At 32.9% G+C, this 23481-nt stretch overlaps 1 protein-coding gene and 2 pseudogenes across 2 annotated transcripts; all 3 read left to right on the top strand.

Moving 5' to 3' along the window:
• The first annotated feature begins 2525 nt into the window (after positions 1–2525).
• On the top strand, positions 2526–3194 carry GRI (Stigma-specific Stig1 family protein). The gene has a single exon (XM_007021442.3). The coding sequence runs from the start codon at positions 2599–2601 to the stop codon at positions 3088–3090; it is 492 nt and encodes a 163-aa protein (XP_007021504.3). The 5' UTR covers positions 2526–2598; the 3' UTR covers positions 3091–3194.
• Positions 3195–9602: 6408 nt separating this feature from the next.
• LOC108662731 (putative disease resistance protein At1g61300) lies at positions 9603–12690 on the top strand (annotated as a pseudogene).
• A 5364-nt stretch (positions 12691–18054) lies between these two features.
• Positions 18055–21864, top strand: LOC18594001 (putative disease resistance protein At4g27220; annotated as a pseudogene). The gene is made up of 3 exons (XR_016027520.1): positions 18055–18171; positions 18678–21568; positions 21688–21864. The product of XR_016027520.1 is annotated as a putative disease resistance protein At4g27220 (transcript).
• Positions 21865–23481: the final 1617 nt, after the last annotated feature.

Below are 23481 nucleotides of genomic sequence, written 5' to 3'. Positions count from 1 at the left end.
GATTTTGTACTGGGTGGTAATGGTCTTGAATGGCCCATTAAGTTTGGCCTTGGGCTTAACATGGATCAGGTTTTGTGACATTATGAGTTATTTTTTATTTTGTATTTTGTAAAAGGTTTTTGATAATATACCAATAATTTGTTTCTTTTCATTTAAAAATTGAATATTCACCTTTCGGTATGTTTAAGAAATTTTTTTTGGTTTTAGTTTTTTCTTATTTTGGAAATTTAATTTTCTTATATTTTAATATTTAGTAATGTTTAATGTAAAAAAATTAAAAAATATTCTTAAGTCGGAATTGTAGACATTTGATAAAATGAAAGAAGATAACTTATTAGTCCTTTTTTGGTTTAACGTTTTCAAAACTTCTTATATTATTTTAAAAAATATAAGTAAATTCTTATTCTTTTTATTAGATTCAATCAAACTTAGGTTCTTTTATTTTGAAACAAATAGATTCTTATGATTAATATTTGAGTAATTGCCATTAGTGAAACACAATTTATTATTTTATACTCACGTAACATTGATATGGTGTTGATGCAAACATTCAAATGTTATGTGGTCACGTTACCATTCACTATGTTAAGTCTGTATGTCACGTTAATATCATGTAACATAAAAAAATTAGTGATGTTTTAAAAAATAGTAATAAATCCGTTAGTTATAAGAGTTTATTTATTTCAAAATAAAAGTATATGAGTTGACTGAACGTAATAAAAAGTATAGCTACCTCACTGTCTTCCTATATATCTGTAATTGAAGTAATTATAGAGAAAATCAACATGCTTGATGAAAGACATAATATTTTTAAAAAAAACTCTTAAATTATTTAAAAAAGTTCAAATGAACCCATATTTTTCTATTACGTTCAATCAAGACTTTGTATTTTTGTTTTGTATCAAAAAAGCCTTTATAACTATCATCAATTAAAATATCACTTATTATATTTTATATCACGTGGTACTGACGTAATATATTAATATATCATAACAGATGATGATATGATATAATGATAAAACTATATAATATTTTTTACGTTTTACGTCAACGTTATATGTGTATAAAATAATAAGTGATATTTTGATCAATGATAATTAATTAATTATGAATTATAAAAACTTATTTAATTCGAAATAAAAATATAAAAATTTAATTAAATGTAATAAAAAATAAAAAATAATTTAAATTTTTTAAAATAATACAGTGACTTTTCAGAACAATATGCCTTTACGAAACTAGCAACAACAAAACCCATGAATTTATGGCATGGTCAATGCTAACATGTCACAGGTAGCAAAATCTCATTTCATTGATTTTTCCATCAAGTTAGAGAAAAAATTTGAAAAGCCAAGCACGTGAAAGAGAACAAGGCAACGTATGAAAGTGAACTGTAAACCCCAAAATAGAAGTCCAGGTGTCTCTCTGTGTGTGGATTAGCAACTGATATGACAAAGAGTCAACCGATTCCTCAACCCACAAAAATTGGTACTCATTAGGTGCGGTCGTGATTTGTTTTTGGAAGACTTTCCTGATGGGGGTTTGACATTCATTCACGATGAGGGAAAGCCAGCCCGCCCATGAGATTCAATGCCTGGTGAAAGAGTGATTGTGAGTTTTGCACGCATTTCATGGCGGAAAAGAGGATCAGCTGCACGTGTTACAACTCCCATGTCTCCAGCAATTCTTGCCTGCTTTAAGCTTTGACTCTTCACACCTTTCCATTAGATCAAAGGCTGCCTGCTTTTTGCTAAATTTCAGCATTAAAAAACCCTTTCCTTCTTTGTTTTTTCAATTTGAAATGTACCCTTTCGTATATCTCAATCCTCAAAGATTATAGAGTCCCCTACTTCACAAATTCTTACCATTTCTTCATTCCCCACTTGATGTGGGCATCATGTAATGTCAACACTTTAACTACAATTATTTGCTCTACCCTTTGTTGCATGATGGAATACATGTGTATGATTAATGTGAACACTTATCACATGATACGATAAACAAATGTGATTAAAATATATTTGATAGGAGGTCTACCATATATATAAATGTTTTTAATTTATTTCTGACATTCCAAAATTACAATGTTTTACCAACGGAATCAATTTCGTCGGAAAAATTTATATTTTATTTTTTATAATAATGTCAAGGGAAATTAGATGTTACATTTCTTTTTGATAAAAAAAACCCCATTTGAAAGGTATTTTTGGATGCTAAAGTTGTGTCTGATTAATTCAAAACTTTGAACTATAATGTTTACTTTCATAATTATGTGCACGTAGGCTATTTAATTAGGACCTGTTGGATGCAGAGCAATATTACTATTTGATCAATACAAAGAACATTTATTAAGGCCAAATTTTCCCCATTTTATCGGTCAAACATTTAATATTGGTCCTACCTAGAATCTAGATCACCAATTATTTTTATGCACTTAATTAACTGATTAAACAAGAAATTGCCCTGTCTTTAAATCTAGTGAAGACAGCATTTCCCTTCCCTTATATTATGGAATAATTTATCACAAACTGGCAGCTTAAATAACCCTCTTAGCTTAGCTTACACTCTTGTACAAAACCTTCACCTCCATTTGGAAGAATGGCTACCACCATTCTCAAGCTCACAGCCATTCTCTCCCTTACTGTTTCTCTCCTCCTATCTTTGCATACTCAAGCAACCTTCTCGTTCAGAATCGAAGATGATGGAGATGATGGAGGAGAATACTACGTGCTCGATCAACCTCTTATCGTCCCTAACCTCCGATCAAAAAGCCGGTTCCTGTCACATACATTGAAGAAAGATAGAATTCGAAAAGGTACACATTGCGATCCCAATTCTTATCGCAACATATGCAATGGCATCTCTGCGAACAATGGTACCAGCCTGCTCTATTGCTGCAAGACACATTGTCGCAACGTTCTTGGCGATTGGAATAACTGTGGCCAATGTGGCAATCGATGCAAATTTGGCCAGCGTTGCTGTGGTGGAGTATGCACCGATGTTATGTACAATGCTGATCACTGTGGCAAGTGTGACAACCAATGCACGCCAGGAGTTAAGTGTGAGTTTGGAAGCTGTGGTTATGCTTAGATTAACATGGATTTATCAAAGTTGCTTCTAATACGAGATTCAAAGAGCGTATGTTAGGGTGTTTTGATAATGAATAACACTTCATTATTTGATATTTAGTATAATGAGGAGAGGATATATATACGTTACATAGATTATGTAAAAATAAAAGAAAAGGTCAATTTCGAAGTGCTTCTAATATTCAACAATCATCAACGCTTTTCATTTGTTTTATTGTAATTTTGTTTAATTCCTGTTGTTGTATATATAGATTTGGTTTTAGCCATAGTGTGACCCTTAATGAGATATTAATTGTTTATTTTTGGCTCTTTTTTTTCTTTTTTAATTTATATCTTTTTCCTTTTGCCTCGTATTTGGGTAAGGGAGGAGTCAAAGATTTGGTTTCTTTATAAAACTTGATTAGTATTAACCTGCAATTAAAGTTGCATGTGAAGTTTGCCCTTTTGTTGAGTATACTTATTTAATCAATTCATTTATTTAAATCAAGGTGGATCACTGTTTTAATTTGAGTAAGCACAGATACGTACGTTGTTAGCAAAATAGCAATGAATCCTTATTTATGTTAATTTCACATTTCGGGTTCAAATTATTTTGAGTTTAATATTGAGTTCAAAATTCAAATGAGTGATTTTTCAAATCAGTTTAGATTGAGTCGATAAGATTTTGAGTGGATTCATTTTGACACTTTTATTTAGTGACTCAATATGTCAAATCCTGTTCTATAAAATAATTACGACGCCATTTACATACTCAATAGAATGTTTGCATATTTAGGAAGTTCGAGGAATCGTTAAAAGACGATATTACCCATAATAGTACCATTAAGTCGATTAAGCATCGAACTAGTTCAAATAAATATTTTAAGGTGAAATTAAGAGTTTCACAGTTCAGGGATGACTCAAAATGGTAATTCGGAGTTCGAGGATCAATTTGGAGTCAAACCGAAATTTTCACTATCTAGGGGCAAAATGATCATTTGCCACTTGGGGACAAAATGGAAATTTTAAGAAAAGATTGTTTTGGCCCATTTGACTTTTTGGAGTATAATTTGAGTATTGGAGTATGATTTGAAGTTTAGAAGTGAAAAATTTTAATTCCGGTAAAATTTGGAGTATAGGGACGAAATGGTAATTTTGTCATCCCGGGGGTAAATCGGTAAATTTTCACCCCCAACACTTGTCAAGACCAAGGGATTTTATTTATCATGGAAATGGATAAACATGAGAAATGTGTGGTGGAGAATTAAAGAATTAAAAGTCAAATATTTAAAATTTGAACCAATAAGGAAATGCCATGTGTCATATTTTTTATTATTTTATTATTTCTTTATAAAAAGGCAAAAAATCAGCCAATTTCTCCCATAGTGATCAGCCAAACCAGAAGAGAAGAGAAACCAAGGAAGAACAAACCCTAGGTGGGAAAAATTAAAGAGAAAGTGTTGGAATTCAAAGATTTGATCAAGTAAAGGTAAAATTTCTTTGATTTTGCTAGTGATTTACCTTACCCATGCATTTTTCCTTAATTTCCATGGTTAAATTACATGTTTTCATGATGAATTCATGGCTGGTCAAAATGGGTATGGAGAGAGAATGATCTTGGATTGGTTTGATTTTTAGGTATGTTAGTGTTTTTAGGTGATTAATGATGTGTAGTATAAAAACAAGTGAAGAAAACCACCAAAGGTTTGGAACCCATCAATAGCCGAATTCTCTAAGTGAATAATGAGGAAGAATGGGATGTTATTTTAGGTGATTTGATTAAGAAATAATAGTTTTTGGTGTAGGAATTAATGAATTATGGAGAGAAAATTAAGTAGGAAAAATCACGGAGTTAGTATACCATTGTTGGCCGAAAGTTTCAAGAAGAAAAGTGAAGATAAATTTTGCCTAATTGTGTGTTAATTAGTTGTGCTTGGTGAATTGAGGGATTGGAAAAGAAATGGAGCAAGTTGGAGTGAAATTGGACGCATTGGCCAATTTATCGGATGAAAAATCGACTTAGGCCAATACTGAGTCTAGATGGCTACCCGTGCATTTTTCATTTCATATCATGCATATATATCGAGCCTGAAATAGCTTATGACTGTTAGACACAATTTAATTGGAGTATGTGTCATGGATTATGGCTAGGTGGTGAGCCATTGGATATGAGTAAAGGATTGCACCCGCGGACTGAAAATAGGAGTATTTCTACTCCTAATACTGTGAGTGAACTTATTATCGTCTTAATTATCTAGAGTAGTTTTATACAATTGTGTGATTTTATGAAAAATGAGTTTAAATGGTAAATTGCTATGTTTTAGGAGAAATTGTGATTTTATAAAATGATTTTATAAATTTTCTAGAAAATCGAATACTGGTTTTGAAAATAGAGTAATTGGAGGTTGCCTACTTGTGTTGTAAAATTATGATTTGAATTAAATGGCTTGTGATAAATTGGCATGATTGGTTGAATTTATACTTGTGTTGAAAAATATGAACTGTCTATTTTGCCTTGATAAATTGGTTAGTAATGTAATTGCCATGCTATGCCATTGAGATTTGATCAATTGGTGAATTAAAGATTAGTTACTGTAGTGGTGGGGGGTTCCGTGGATCAGTCTATTAGAGAGGCACGGTAAACTCTTTTATATTCTCACCTCGGTTGTAGAGGCGCGTAGGGTATCTCTTGAGGTGGGCTTTTTGAGTGCACTTCACGTTAACCACTGCGTGAGAGTGAGACTCAGCCAACGCCAAGGAACAGCTGTGTGTCAGATGCGAAAACATGTTTATGAGTATAGGACATTTAACAGCCTTGGTGGTCTCAATGGGATACCTTAACGAAGGTACCCGCGAGAATGATTTTGGCAGGAGCCAAGTTTTGAGAAATTCACGAGCCATATTGATTATTTGGTTGAAATGAATATTCGTGTTGTGAAAAATTTGCTGAAATGAACTATTTTTAATTGTCTCCCTTTACTCGCCTTTAGATAGTTTAAATAGTGTCTGTTTACTCACTGGGATTATGTAATCATAATCTCACCCTTCTTCCTATCCATTTTTCAAGCTCAGGACAGTTTGTTGATAGTTGATTAAGACGAGAATTAATCTCGGAGTTGTATCCTAGAAAGTAAGGGTTCGTAGCCCTACACCTTCTTGGTCAGTTGGGGGCCCACGTGTCACTGTAAAAGTAATTTTATATTTCAGTTATTTAATTTAAAAGTATGTATGAACATATTTATCTTTTACACCATGTTTTTGGCGGGTTTCGGTATTTTTGAAAAAAAATTACGAAAATACCCCCGTGAGCAAAAAAAAAAAAATTTTATTGTTTTGATTTGGAAACGACTTATGATTTTTTTGAAATGTGAGATTTAATAACTGTCGCTCACCGGGGAGATGCGGAAGCTGATGCTAAGCCTTACGGGGTTTCGATCGGCATTCGGGATAATGAGTGCCTATCGAAACGTCGCGGCGGTTGTCACGGGCTCGATGAGGGTTTCGGGTCGTGACACAATATAACTAATTTATAAACTAAACTTCTACTTTTACATGTTAAAACAAAGTATATTGGACATATTGATAATAATATTATACATTTTGAGTTTGTAAACAAGATTAATGGGGTATTATTGTCATGGATCTGCTCCCTAATTTAAGAAAAATATATAAATAAATAAAAAGTTAAAAAATATGGTTAGGTGATTAATGAGCAAACCAGGTGTGCTCTTGGGTGGATGCCTATCACAAATTATAATATATATATAAAATTGAGTCTTGAACATAATTTTTTTAAATATTAAAATGTTAATATGAAATATATGTAGGGGTTTCTTGATCCAATGCACAATCACAAGCGACTCCCAAGCCACCTAGTTGATTTCTTGATCATGTAATTACTTCAATGCATGCTTCTCTTGGTTGCAAGTCTAGGCTACCAGACCCGGCACTATCGTTGACGACTATTCGTAGTTTATATGAACTTGAAGACTATATAGGGTCGGAGTTAGTTAAATTTTATTGAGAGGTCAAAAACATAGAAGAGTAAAAGTTAAAATTTTTTGAGGAGGCATTAAGACAAAAAAATATACATTTTGTAAAACAAAAAACAATATATATAATATATACAAGATTTTAAAAATTTTACACAAGGCTCCACCCCTATAGGATTTGGGATTTCCTCTATATGCAACAAGTTTGAATACCACAGCTACAATCGATCGGTTCTCTGTTGCTTAATCTTGGAAATAAATGTAGTTTAATGTAAGTGGCATATAACTAGAAATTACCTACTTTATATCGTTTGTTACTGAGAGTTAACTTATTCATGCTCCTTTGAGCTACAATCTAAGAGATGCAGTAAGAGCCAATGAAGTATTGTCTTAATGATAAGAAGGAAGTCTCGAAACCTTTAGGTTTCAGGTTCAAGTCTCACCATAACTTTGGACATGCATACAAAAATAATCGAATGGAATCATTGCTTTCAGTCAATCAAGACAAGCTCAATGAACATAGAGCTCTCTATCTATGGCATAAACTTTTGCTTGGATGCAACTTTTCTTCTCATGGAGGGTTAGCATCTGATACATATCTTGTAATGGAGAAGTGGCATTCAGCATCACCTTTACTTGAAGTAATTAAACCTTTCTTTTTCCGCTGAGTATCATGTCTCCAGCAAGCTTTGCTACATCAGATATACAAGTCTATTTCTTCTACATTGAACATATTTAATTTGGTTGATTCTGATATTTCTAATTACTTCTTCCCTATAGCTAGTGCCATATCCTCTGAGTTTTCACAAAATCTTTGAACAATAATAAAAAAAAAAAACCAACAATTTCTTCTGTGGTGGAAAGAGCTGAAATCATTGTTTCTTTTTCCCAAGCTTCTTGGGTCATTCCAAAAACACGAGAAATCAAAGCCCGGTATGTTTTCTGTTGTGCCATATTCTTTCCAATTCCAAATTGTATCAAGGACACATGTTTTACTTCCTATTGCCACATTCTTGTTTGGAAATTTTTTAGCACTTTAATTTTTATAACAAGAGAATTCATTGCTTTTTCAATAACAAATAGCAACTTAGAAAATCATTCATTGCTTTGAAACTGGCATATATAATAATTGGTCTCAAGGCTCCATATGCTGATTTTGTAGTTGATTTCCTAAATTATGCACAAAATTTTCATTGTTCCAAAAAAGTTTTAATGTTGTCACCATATTTTAGGATGCCATGTTTTGATTGATTTATAATTCATAATCTAATATCTAAACCTTCCAAGTGAAGTTCTATGCCTTGCAACCGAGACATAGGGACACTGGGTTCATTTCTGGTATAAGATATAATTACGGACAAAACCAACTGATATTCTTCAATTTCTTAGTAAAAAAAAAAAAACAAATATTAAAATGGTAAATTACAAAGAAAACTCTAAAAAATAATATCATTTTCATATAAAACATTCTATTTCACAACAATGAAATTAAAATTAATATTTATTCCAAAATCTTAAATCCAACTCCATTTAGAAAATTAACTATAAAACTATAGTTTAACAAAAAAAAAAAATTCATTAAAACGATATTGTTTTAGGCTCCTCCTAGTTTTTTTTTTCCCTTTCCTTTGCCCCTTCCTCTTTATCTGTTTCTTTCCCTGTTTCACCTTCTCTTCTCTTAATTTTCTTTTGAAAAATTAAGATCAACCAGCAAGAAAAAGGAAATTAAGAAGAAAATGATAATAAAGAGGCTTTAAAATGTATAGAAGCACATTTTTGAGTCAATTAATTTTTTCTAAAAAAAAAAAGGATGAAATTAAGGTTTTATTTAAATTGTTTCAGTTTTGAACATTAATAATTTGAATTGTGACGTCTTGAGATTTAATTTTTCATGTGAAATAGCTCACACTTTCTAAGATTTTCTAATGTATACTTTTATCTATGTAATTTATCTAATTAAAAATTAAGACCGGGAAATTATAGGTTTTCAGTAATATATATGAAGATAAAAATATATAAAAAAAAATCAATTGAAAAAACATTACAAAAAAATTCATTTCATAAATATCAAGTTTTATTAGAATTTTTTTAATATTATCGTAACACATTAAATTCATAGTGGACGGTTTTAGTTTTCGAAGGCATGATTCTCAATTTCTTTTTCCTTTCAGAATGTGTTATAATTCCACAAAATAATTTAAGCAATTAGCAATTGGCATGAAAAGAATTCTAACCTTAAAAACATTGCTTTCTTTCTTCATGTAAATCTCTCTTAGCATAGAGCTAGTCTGCGGACAGTAGCAAGGAAGTTTGCTGGTTATATTACTTTCTGGCCCCTTGTTCTCTGCATCTTCTCTACCAATAACCATCTGTCAGTCAGGACAGGTATTTTCTCATATCAAATGGGTTAATATGCTCAGAATTTGTTTTACATTAGTACTGCATAATTTATTTTAATTCCTTTACTTTATAAATTTAATATGTCTCTGCATCATTCTTCAACGTATCAATACCACAATTTGGTGCAGGGACAAGCTTTAATATGGACTTGGTTATTGGACCAATTATTGAGCTTATTAAGTTAATTGGTCCATCAGCTAGAAAGCGTCTAAGATACCACAGAAAATTCAGTGAATATGTGGGTGATTTCAATCAAGTTCAAGCAGATTTGAATAACCGCAAGAGGCATATTCATCAACAATTGCAAGACGAGTGCCGTTTTGGGAAAAAGCCAAACCCTGAAGTTGAACGTTGGTTCGAGAAAGTAAAGGAGAAACTTGGTCATGCTCAACATGTTGCGGATAAAGTCAGGGAAGAGAAATATCTCTGTCGTTATTGCTTAGGGAAGCTTGTTGATGAAACCACTCAAGCATTGAAGAAAGTACATGATGAAGGTCGGTTCTCCGGAAGCTTGGTGGTTAGTGACCCCTCTACCATACCAATACCAACACCAGAAATAATAGGTGAAACTAATGTAATAGGGGAAATTTATAAGTATTTGATGGGGGATGAAGTTAGAATGATTGGAGTGTGTGGGATGGGAGGAATCGGTAAAACAACCATTATGAAGCATATTCATAATAGGTTGTTGAAAGAAGATAAGTTTAAGAAATTGATCTGGGCAACTGTATCCCAATACTTGGGTGTTCGAAGGCTACAAAAGGACATTGCAAGCCAATTGAAAGAAAGCTTGTCGGATGATAAAAATACAACTATCAGGGCTGGAGAGCTGTCAGAAATATTGAGGAAACAGTGGAGCTATGTGCTAATATTGGATGATGTATGGAGCAGCTTCTTTCTTGAGGAAGTTGGAATCCTTGAGCCAACTATAGATAATGGATGCAAGTTAGTGTTGACAACACGCTCAGAAGAGGTTGTTCGATCAATGGGATGTAAGCAAGTCCAAGTGCCCTGTCTTTCTACGGTTGAGGCAATGCAATTATTCTTAAGCAAAGTCGGACAAGACATGTTGCTTAATCCAACTTTAGAATCAATAATGAAACTTGTTGTGAGGGAATGTGATGGACTTCCTCTTGCAATCGTCACAGTAGCTGGCTGTATGAGGGGAATATCGAATCCTCTTGTGTGGCAAAATGCTTTGGAAGAATTGAGAGGTTACATAAGAAATATCAAATGTATGGAAGATAAGGTGTTTGCATGTTTAAAATTTAGCTACAATCGTCTGGAACAAAAAGACCAAGATTGTTTTCTATATTGTGCATTATTTCCTGAAGATTATAAAATCAAAAAAGAGGAGATAGTTGAATATTGGATGGAAGAAGGACTCATAGATGAATTGGGAACTAGACAAGCAATGCAGTATAGCGGTCATTCTATTTTACAGAAGCTTGAAGAAAATTGTATGTTGGAAAGGGTCAGGGCGGGTACACACATAAAGATGCATGATGTTGTGAGAGACATGGCGTTACATATCACAAGAAAAAGATTTTTGGTAAAAGCTGGTAAGCAATTGGAAGAGCTACCTGATGAGGAAGAGTGGGGTGAAGATTTGGAGAAGATTTCCTTGATGTGGAATTGCATATAAAAAATTCCTCAAAATATGCAATCTCCAAAATGTCAGAAGCTTGCAACTTTGTTACTCTCAAGCAATTCTTTGATAGAAATTCAAGAATCTTTCTTTGGAAACATGCCTAATCTTAAGATTCTTGATCTTTCTTCAAATGGCTTTCTTCGGTACATCCCCAATTCTATTTCCAATTTAGAGAATCTCGCAACATTGTTGCTTCAGAGCTGCCACAATTTAGAGAATGTGCCATCTCTATCTAAGTTTCAAGCTTTGAAGAAATTGAATCTTGAATTGACAGGAATCAGCAAAATACCTCAAGGTTTGGAAATGTTGATAAATCTTAGATATCTCAATCTTGGATTTACCTTTAAGTTAAAAGTGATCCCGGGATCCCGGATGGAATATTGTCAAAATTATATCGTCTTCAGCACTTGATCATACACCCAGCATCATTAAGAGCGGAAGAGATGAAGACATTGAACAAGTTGGAAGTCATTGTAGTTTGCTTCAATGACGTGCATGACTTAAGCATGTATGCTCATCAAAGAAAAAGGCCTAACAACTACCTTACTTGGCTGAGTCACAAATTGATTGGTAACTGGGACTATGAGTACTTGGGGATTCAATTTTTGGAAAGAGGGAAAGTTCGAGTAGCTGATATTGGCAAGAGAACGCCTAGTACGCTTACTGCCTTTTCGAAGTTCTTGGAGAAGATTGAAGATCAAAATTTTAGTAAATTTGTTAAGCTAGGGCAAATTAATATGGAAATTGAAGATCCAATCATACTTCCATCTGATATTCAAAGACTACATCTGTATGAGTTCAAATGTGGCAGACCAAGTTTTAATCATATTTTTGGATTAGGAGATGTAATTGGTTTGAAAGAATGTATAATTAATGATTGCAATGGGTTGAAGTCCATATTTTCCTCCTGGTGTGCATCATTCAAGACACTTGAGGTTCTTCTACTAAGAAGTTTGATGAATTTGGAAGTCATAGTTGGAGAGTCAATACAACCAGAGCCTGGTACTTTTTCCAATCTTAAAGTAATTCATATATGTGGGTGTGAAAAATTAAAGAATTTGTTTTCAGCCAAGTGGGTTCTCCAAGATCTCCACAACTTGACAGAGATTGAAGTTGAATACTGTGAAGAAATGGAGGAAATAATAGCATCAGAGAAAGAAGGAAAGAGTACAAAAACAGAGAAAGAAGGAAAGAGTGCAAAAACAGGGAAAGGAGGAAAGAGTACAAAAACAATGTCATATTTACTCTTCCCAAATTAAAGGAATTGAAATTGGTTGAGCTGCCAAAATTGAAGAGCTTTTGCGAAACAAATGAAGTAATGATTTGTGATTCTCTCCAAAAGATTAAGATATGGAATTGCCCAAAGCTAAAGAGGATCCCTCTCCATCTTCCCGTGCTTGAAACTGACAATCTTATACCATCTCTTCCTTCTCTCGAAGAAATCTGTATACATCCAAAGGAATGTTGGGAGTCAATGGAGTGGGACCATCCCCAATGCTAAGAATGTCCTTCTACCTTTGCTCAAGTTCCAGGGATAATGTATGGAAGTGCCAGCTGTTTGATGAACTGTCTTTAAAAGCATGATGTGAGTCTTTCTTTATCATACAATTGCAAAATCTAGTTTCATCTTATTTTCTTTTCATTTTATTTTCTGTGTGTAACATATACTAATATTACTTATATGGTTTCATTCTTTGCTAGATACATACAATGGGAAAGAAGGTTTTAGTCAGGCCCAAATGCTGAAGTAGAATCGAAATTCAAACATCTTGCTTTCTGATGTTATATGCTTTGGTAATTCTAGATTCAATCCATCCCTTTTTATTTACCAAGTAGCGTTTTGTTTGTTGAACTCTTTCAAATTGTAATTGTTAAGTTCTATTTCACACTCTCAAAATAAAGGGTGTTGGTTTTCTACCACCAAAACAAGGAATTAAGCTTTGCTGTACGATTTGAAGTAATTAAGGTTGTTAACTACTTCATTCAGTGTTTAATGTATGATTAGAAGGTTTTTATTATCTTTGTTTTGCTTTTGCATCCACTCACCCACGGGCAGCTGCTCGGGTGAGTTCAACGGTAGACTTTCCCTTCCTTGTAGTAAAATGTAGAGGCCCTTTTGCCGACAGTAGGATTGGATCGAATTGGTAGCTCACCTTTAATCTTCCTTTCCTGCTAACTGAGACAATATCTCCAGTTTTGAGAATTGTTCCATTTTTTGTAACATTGGCCCGTTTTACACAAACAAGCAGACAACATTTAAGTGGTCTTCCGTAGGTTTTCGCCAAAATTTCAATGGAAAATCAAAAACTTTTACAGGTCAAATATTTACTTTGATTCTCCCATCAGATTGAATCAGTGTTGTTTTGAATCGAGAAATTATACTAGTCAGGGGATCGAACAGGGAGAACAGGGGAGAAATTGTAAAATGGGGTTTAGGCTTTAAGGTTCCCAGAATTGGGGAAATAGAGGAATAATGAAAAGGCTAGGGAGGCGTTGCAACTCTGTCTACCACTCCTTGATGTTTTTGAGATCTTGTTTAAATTGGCCCATGTGTTTGTTTTGGTGCTGATTTTCTCTCTGACTACTTAAGAGTTCTAGTTGTTGAAATTCAGGGTGTTTTGTTACTGGTTTAAGATCCTTTGCTGGCCGTTTGTCTTTCTGTGGACAGAGGCTTTTTGGTTTGTTATTGCTGCCAAAGGTTTTCTTGAGCAGCTTCTTTTGTAAATCGTAGGTTAACCCTTTCTAAAGCTAGCTTCTTATGTCAAGAGGAGTCCTCTACCGGTCTGGGTGCTAGACTTATTATGGCATCTAGCTTCGACTCAATAAAATTCACTTTTCAAAAAAAAAAAAAACCAAGTTAACATAGGCTTGAGGCAAATGCACTCCTAACCACGTAGGTGTGCAGAAAATCCCCATGCTTGATGGTACAAGAGGCAACACATTTTGGCATCTGCCGGGGCTCACAGCCAGGCGGTCTAACTTCAAAACTACGGCTGGTGTTTCGGCAATAATTGTATATTTCATGCCTAAGTAGGATGTCTACATAGGGGAACAAATTGCAAAGCATACTTCATTGCCAAACTGAATCACATAAAAATATACCATTTCTAGATAAACCTTTTAAGAAAAAGAAACAGTTTTCTACTGATAAGAGTAATGAAAACTGTAAATTCTTCTACTTTAGCTCAATGGGTATCTCTATTTATAAAAAAGTTTGCAACAAAACCAATCCAAATGAAGTCAAACTCAAAAACGAAAATCAACAAGAAAACAAAAGCCAAATAGACATATGAATCCATTTCAAAACCTCAACTTCTCAGTGGAGATTGAACCGGAAAGAAGCAACGACTTCCATAGAAAGAAAGGTTTCTGTTGATGTGAAGAGATTGAGAGAAAGCCAACGCTTGAAATGCTCTTTGGAGAAGCTGATCGGTGCTTCCTAAATTATTTTTTTTTAAATTATATAATAAATTTTTTTTTAACTAATAAAGGAAAAAAATATTTTAGTATTAACCGTGTTTATACTTTTGAGGTGGAGTATCCATTTAAAAAACTAATAGATCTATTTAAAATTTTGATTAAAACTTAATATATAGGAATATTTTACCTTAATCTAAAATAAGACTAAGATTATATTAAAGTCGTTCAAATTATTTTAATTTTTCAAATATATATAATTAATTAAAATAATATTCTAAATAATGTTTTTGATAGAACTTACATTAAATATGATAAATTTTGATTTTTAAACTTAGTTTTATTTAAGCATTTTTAATTCTTAAACTTTAATGATTTTAATCAAAGTATTAGGAATTATCATACTGACAAGCAATTGCTAGCATTTTAAATGTAATATTTTATAAGCATTCGTAAGGCACTTATTGACATTTATCTTTTTTAATTTAAAATTTAAAAGATAATAATAATAGGTGGTGCAAATTATACATGAACAAGAACAAAGTGGGCTGAATACTATTATGACAAGGTCAAGGCCAATTATGAACGGAAAGATAAACCAAAAACCTTAGATAAGATTTGGATTCATATTCAAAACTCAATTCTTTATTGATGTAGATATGTCTTCGTGAGTTATATTATAATCTGAGGTAAGCTCAGATCAAAGGATATCCATCTCTTTTATAGCTAAAAGAACGAGTGAGATCGTGACATATATACTATTATCTTCAATTATGTTTATCGTGATAAAAAATGTATAGGTGATTACTTGAGGATAAGCAACAAAAGTTAATGTGATAAATGATTTGAACTTTGAGGGAAAAGGTGTAAGAAGTAGAGAATAGAAAGACAAGGGACCTTTTTTCTTGCTTTGTTGATGGGTTCTAACTATAAGCACATGATTTTGGAATATGTAGGGTAATTAATTATTTGATTCAAAAAGTTATTAGAGTACCATATTTTCCAACATGTAGGGTCATTCATCTTATAATCCTATTCAAAACTTTATAATCTATTAAAGCACCATTGGTCTCTTACCATTATTACTGCAATTAATTTTCTTTATCATGAAATTTCTTAACTTATATTTATTAATACTTTTTTTTATTTGATCGGATAAAGGTGAATCCAATTTTTTGAATAAGAAATATATGTACATCTCGACTAATTAATAATAAAGATTAATACATTATAAAAGAACATATTAAATAAATTACACCGATTAAACATATTAAAATTGTGGATATTGTTCAATTTTAGGTGTATGTCTACCTTACTCAAAAGCTTAGGTTTCAATTCCGCTTTCTCCAAATAAGAATTAAAATAAAATAAAAATACTTGTGGATAATCTCTAAATGAAAAAAAAAAATAGAAATATGATAAATACTTCCCTCATCTCATTGAGTGGTATATTTGACATCCAACAATTTTTTTTTCTATTTTAGTTTAATTATCTTGAATCAAAGTGGTTGAATAAAAGACTTGAATATTCAAAATCAAAATTTGAGACTTCTCATAGATAAAGATTGCCATTAATGTTTTCTTGAAATATTGAACTTGGAAAACTATGTAGTTGATTAGTATAAATGCTGGTAAATTCTTTGTAATATTTTTTAACATAATTTTAATTATCATCTATATATATAGAATCTACTATTACCTATAAATTTATATTTAGGTCTCACATGATAAATATATAAAAAAATGATAAAAAAGTCTTCGATCTCAACTCATAAATCACGTACTAACGGTGACAGATATGTTAACTTACGAAGAAGACCTTGATATCATCCGATTAGGGTCTTGTAGCTAGTATAAGGTTTAACTTGGCCTTTCCAAGCTCCATTATTTTCCCAATTAAAGACGAAATAAGAGCTGTTTCATCTGACCCTCCACTTGGAGCATGAAAGGTGCCGTAGCCCCATCTCTCAAGGAACCAAATAGTAACCAAATGTGGAGTCTAGTGGAAGGCTAGGGTGTGGCATGGAGTCTAGACAAGGGCTAAACCTTTCCAATGCCAAAAACCAACCCCATCAAGAACCATTCAACACTCAAAATACCCTGTCAATTCTTTGCTGACATTATCAAACAACAATACAACTAATAGAAACTTCAAAGCAGAGTCCACACGGCTTAATTAAATCAAATACCCAAATTTATATAGTTTTTGTTAGGATAATTCTTTTGATCATGTCCACACAACCCAAATTCTATTGAGCTTTGGGGGACAGTGGTTGAAAGACAAGCAACAACTACATGGTTTCAACAATTGAGCATTAGTCCAAACAGAAGAAGGCATTCTAACTAAGGCTATGATCAAAGGCCCCCCAAAGTCCAAAAATAATCTTTTGTAAGCTCTTTGGAATCAAGTCTACTAGAATTTGGAGTGCATTTTAATTTGCTGCTAGTTTTATCTCCACTATCTACTTCTCCAACATGTAATCTACACCTTTAGGAGTATAGTTTGAGAGTTTTACCTAAGCCAAAAATGCAATAAAAAATGTTTAATTTGAAAATTTTATGATAAATTTGTAAATATAATTTCTTTTGTTTGCATAAAATTCAAGATAAATAAATAAGCACGATAATGAATAAATTTTTTTAAAAAAGTTGTTTAATATAGAAGATGTCTTTTTTAAACTAGCAGCATATAAAAACAAGTGGGGTTTGCCATACTTCATTCAAGAACCAAGAGCCATATCCATAGCCATACTAAACTTCTACTCTAGGTATTGCAGCCTCTTTTTCCCAACCATTTTTCAGTTTTTGTCCAATGGGAAACAAAACAGAGCTTCTGCCCTCTCCCAGCTAAAAAGGAGGGCACCACAGCTGAATCACACTCAAACAGCCACCGTAACGGTTAAGGGTGAAGACGCAAAAGATCTTGAATTCTGTCAACTCCTGATTAGGCAAGAATGTTTCAGCTACTTTTTTAACCCTGTTTGGAATTTTGATTACAAGTTAAGAGAGTGGAGATATTTTACCCATTATTTAATTGTTAGGTTATAACATATCATAATTTTAGTCTTTAATAATTGTCATGTCTGAATTCAGAAATTTCATTAGCAATCTCTAAAGTCAGACCCTGTATTTGCCAAGAAAATGTCCAAAGAAAAAGTGGAATCAGCCAAAGGCTGCATTATTTCTCTGCTATTTCCTGAACAGTTTCATTGACTCCCCCTCCTACCTTTTCCTTTCTTCCTTTTTCCGTCGCTTTTGCAGAGAGCATAAAAATTAGCTAGGAACATTAATTGCTGGTTCTCATCTCAGCCTTTCCAGGAAGTATCAGCCTGCTGTAACAAGCTCTTTTCTTCTTCTTTTGATTCTCCTAAACTGTGAGTGCCTTGCTTACTTGATTCCTTGTCAGGCAATTTCTTTACACAGAACATTAATGCAGTGAATCAGTTAGCAATTGTCTTGACATATGAACTCTAACCTTAAACATTTTCCTTTCTTTCTTCATGTAAATGTCTTCTAGCAGAGAGCTAGTGTGCAGATAGGCGCAAGGAAGTTTGCTGCTTAAATTACTTTCAGGGCCTTTGTTCTCTGCATCTTCTACTATTCTAGCCAATATCTTCCAATAACTATTTATCAGTCAGGACAGGTACTTATTTAACTTCTCATTATTTTTTATTCCCATAAATTGCAAGAATGTTTTACCTTCTTCAGTAGTTTTTATTTTTTATTCTTTTTAATTCTTTTGCTTTTCATTGTGGTGTAGATTGTAGAATAATAACACTAGCTCATGATTGTTAATGTCCTTATTCTTTCTAAAATAAGAAAAAAAAAAGAAAAAAGGAAAAAACAACACTAGTCTCAAATCTAAATTCCTTAGCCAAACCTAACTGACCACAACCACTTGAACTAAGCTTGGCTTTACAGATTTAGGGCTGAGGATTTCATATCAAATGGGTGACTAAGCTCAAAATTTATTTTTTTGTTTACATTGGTACTGCATAATTTGATTTTTTCCTAAGTTAAATTAATTGTTTAATTTCTATCTACTACTTTATGTATCTTCAATGGATTTCCTTTTCAATTCCTTTACTTCATAAACTTGATATGCCTCTGCATTCATTCTTCACGAATCAATACCACAACTTGGTGCAGGGACAAGCTAATATGAACTTGATAGGACCAATCATTGAGGTTATTAAGTTCATTGGTCAACCAGCTATAAAGTATCTAAAATACCACGGAAAAGTCAAAGAATATGTGGATGATTTCAAACAAGCTCAAGCAGATTTGCATGATCGAAAAGCAGATACCCAAAAAAAGTTGGAAGAAGAGCTTCATTTGGGGAAAATGCCAAAGCTGGAAGTTAAAAGTTGGTTCAAAAAAGTAGAGAAGAAGATTAGTCAGGCACAAGGTGTTGACGATGAAGTAAATAAAGGCAAATATCTTCTGCGTTCTTGCTAAATAAAGTAAATAAAGGTTGATGATCCTTCAACCTTAAGGGTTAAACTGCCAACACCGGGGTTAGCAGGGACCACTACTATAACAGAAAAAATTTATGAATACTTGATGGCGGGTGGAGTTAGAATGATTGGAGTGTGTGGGATGGGAGGAATAGGAAAAACAACCATTATGAAGCATGTCCACAATAGGTTGTTGAAAGAAGCTAAGTTTACTAAATTGATTTGGACAACTGTATCCCAAGACTTTGATGTTCGAAGGCTACAAAAGGACATTGCAAGCCAATTGAAAGAAAACTTACCGGATCACGAGAATACAATTATCAGGGCTGAAAAGCTATCAGAAATATTGAGGAAACAGGGGAGATTTGTGCTAACATTGGATGACGTATGGAGCAGCTTCTCTCTTGAGGAAGTTGGAATCCTTGAGCCAACTATAGATAATGGTTGCAAGTTAGTGTTGACAACACGCTCAGAAGAGGTTGTTCGATCAATGGGATGTAAGAAAGTCCAAGTGCCCTGTCTTTCTACGGATGAGGCAATGCAATTATTCTTAAGCAAAGTCGGACAAGACATGTTGCTTAATCCAACTTTAGAATCAATAATAAAACTTGTTGTGAGGGAATGTGATGGACTTCCTCTTGCAATCGTCACAGTAGCTGGCTGTATGAGGGGAATATCTAATCCTCTTGTGTGGCAAAATGCTTTGAATGAATTGAGAGGTTACATAAGAAACATCAAAGATATGGAAGATCAGGTGTTTGGATGTTTAAAATTCAGCTATGACCATCTGGAACAAAAGGACCAAGATTGTTTTCTATGTTGTGCATTGTATCCTGAGGATTATGAAATCAAAAAAGAAGACATAGTTGAACATTGGATGGAACAAGGACTTGTAGATGAAATGAGAACTAGACAAGCAATGCAGGGTAATGGTAATTCTATTTTAGAGAAACTTGAAGAAAATTGTATGTTAGAAAGGGTTAGGGAGGGCACGCACGTAAAGATGCATGATGTTGTTAGAGATATGGCATTGCATATCACAAGAAAAAGATTTTTGGTAAAAGCTGGTATGCAATTGGAAGAACTACCAGATAAGGAAGAATGGGTTGAAGTCTTGAGAAGGTTTCCTTAATGAGGAATTCCATATCAAAAATTCCTAAAAATATGCAATCTCTAAAATGTCGGAGACTCACAACTTTGTTACTCTCAAACAATTCCTTGAAAGAAATTCCAGAATCTTTCTTTGAACACATGCTTAATCTTAAGATCCTTGATCTTTCATTGAATTCTATTCGGAGTTTGCCCAATTCTATCTCCAATTTAGAGAATCTCACAGCATTATTGCTTCATGAATGCTACAAATTAGAAAATATCCCATTTTGTCAAAGAATCGAGCTTTGAAGAAATTGAATCTTGAAAGAACAAGCATCACCAAATTCCCTCTAGGTTTGGAAATGTTGATAAATCTTAGATATCTCAATCTTGGATTTACCTTTGATTTAGAAGAGATCCCAGATGGAATATTGTCAAAGTAGTATCATCTTCAACACTTGATCATTCATCCAGCATCATCAAGAGCGGAAGAGATCAAGACACTGAAAAAGCTGGAAGTTTTTGAAGGTTGCTTCACCAATGTGCATGACTTGAGCATGTATGCTGGTCAAAGAAAAAGGCTTAATAAGTACCATATTTGGGTGAGTCACAAATTGATTGATCATTGGGTCTACAACTCATATAGGTCTATTACTTTTGACAGAGGTTATAGTCGATTGGTTGCAATTTGCGGTTGTAATATGAATGCTGAAGATCCAATTATACTTCCATCTGATATTCGGCAACTACAACTGTATCATTGCAAAGGCAGGGGATCAACGTTAAATGATGTTTTCAGAACTGATTTGAAGGAATGTACAATTGAAAGTTGCCATGAATGGGAGTCCATTTTTACCTCATGGTGTGCATCACTCCAAACACTTGAGGTTCTTCAACTAAGTGGTTTGTGGAATTTGAAAGTCATATTCGGAGAGTCAATACCACAAACGCCTGTCACTTTTTCCTCTCTTAAAGTAATTTATTTAACTTCATGTGGAAAATTAAAGAATTTGTTGCCAGCAAAGTGGGTTCTCCAAAATCTCCAAAACTTGGAAGAGATTGAGGTTAGGAATTGTGAAAGAATGGAGGAAATAATAGCATCAGAGAAAGAAGGAATGAGTACCAAGAACAATGTTATGTTTACTCTTCCCAAATTAAGGAAATTGAAATTGTACAATCTACCAGAATTGAAGAGCATTTGTAAAACAAACGAAGTAATGGCTTGTGATTCTCTCCAAGGAATTGAGATAATGTATTGTCCAAAGCTAAAGAGGATCCCGATACATCCCCCCCTGCTTGAGCTTGACAATAGTCAACCATCTACTCCTCCTGATCTCAAAGAAATCTGTATACATCCAGAGGAATGCTGGGAATCAATGGAGTGGGACCATCCCGATGCTAAGAATGTCCTTCTACCTTTGCTCAAGTTCCGGAATGCCAGCAAAACGGGATGGGTGAAAGCTATTAGATGAACCGTCTTAAAAGTAAAATGTGAGTCCTTTTTCTATCCTACAATTGCAAAATCAAGCTTCATCTTATTTTCTTTTCATTTCATTGTTTTCTGTGTCTTTGTAACATACACTAATATCACTACTCTTATATGTTTTCAGTCTTTCACTAGATACGTGCAATGGGAAAGGAGGTTACAGTCAGGCCCACATGCTGAAGTACAGTCGCAATTCAAACATCTTGCTTTCTGATGTTTTATACTTTGTATATCTAGAATCAGTGCATCCCCATTTTCTTCACCAATAAGTGTGTGTTTGTTGAACTCTTCCAAATTGTGATTGTTGAGCTCTATTTCACACTCTAAAAAAAGTGTTGGTTTTTCATCATTAACTTTATTTATAATAAACTTTATTTATATAATTATAGTTAATAACTTTATTAATTATCACTCTAATTTTTATAATATATTGCTTATAATTAGATATCATGTATACAAACTTTGTAATATATAACATTATAGCATATAAATTGTATCATTAATTATATATAATAAAATAATACATATAAATATATATTATATAAAATTAATGTACTACTTATATTTATTGATATATAAATAATTAATATTTTACAATATTATATAATATTATATATTAATGTATAATATAATATGAATATTTAAAGATATTATTTATTTTTATAATGTTTATAGTTTATATAGTAAAATTTAATATAAATATATCAAAATTTATTGTTACTAAGGATTATTCACTTATTAATAAAATATTAACTCAGATACTAACCCCATGGCTCAGTCACTTGACCAACTTCATTTATGAAACTATCATCCGAACCCCCTTGCCCCTTGCTTCCCCTTCCCATACCGTGACCAGACGGCTAAAGCTTCCTTTGCCGTGCTGTGCTTCTCTTTTTATTTTTTTCCTGTTTGGTTACCAAGAAATATGGAGGAAACTGAACCAAAACAGATTTTTTTTTTTTATGTCTGTATTTGCTTAAGAGTACTGAAGCAGTAAAGCAGGGAAACTCAGACTGATAATAGCTGTGTTCCACCATAGTTTAGTGATGTACTTTGTCTATGGCCAAAGTCAGACTATAATCTTTCATTTCATCACTGCAAAATCTTTTCACTGTTTCTTTTCTTTTTTCTGTCCAAAGTTTGACCGACCCAGAACTCAGGCCTGCAGTCCTGCATTGAGAATTTTGATTTCTGTTTTCGAATATGGATGCAGCGCTTTCAGAAAGTACATGTAAAAACATTGAAAAAAAGGCTGCAACCTAGCAAATCGAGAACTGCCTTTTTCTTAACTAATGACTTATTTACACCAGAAAAACAGATTCACCTTTCAAAAAGAGAATACTTCATAACACCACCACCAGGACTCCCAAATGAATTAATTATGTTGATTCAATCCTCCTTGTAACAGAAAATAAAAAAATTGTTTTTTCTTCTTTTTGGCTATAGTAAATGAGGAATAAACTCTTGGGAGTCATAAAATGTAGTGACTTTTCTAATTATACGGGGGACAAGAAACTATGAATAAGTGAAAGTTATGGGAGTGTTTAGTTTAATTGAAACATCTCATTTTGATTTTGCCAATTTATAATTAAACCAATAAAATTATAGGAAGATAAATGTATGCATGTACTCCTTTGTCCAACAGGAAATTTTAAACTGATGGAACATGCAGGGACTGGACCCATGATAGGAATATATATATATATATATGTTTCACTAATAAAATGAATGCATCTTATAGTTATTATTATGTTTGTTATTCAATTAAATTATAACCTTTTGTTTTCTATTAATTGGTATCAATTTTTTTATTTACTCTATTATTTTGATGTAGAAAAAATGTGTTTGATCTACAAATCAAGATGTTTTGGTTCGATGGATATGGGATAAAATTTGTTCCAATCGGTTAAGAGATATG

The sequence above is a fragment of the Theobroma cacao genome, chromosome 7 (assembly GCF_053813885.1).
Source record: "Theobroma cacao isolate CCN51 chromosome 7, ASM5381388v1, whole genome shotgun sequence".
Taxonomy (NCBI): Eukaryota; Viridiplantae; Streptophyta; class Magnoliopsida; order Malvales; family Malvaceae; genus Theobroma; species Theobroma cacao.
Note: the sequence above shows the minus strand (reverse complement) of the source record. Positions and strands in the feature narration are given on the sequence as shown.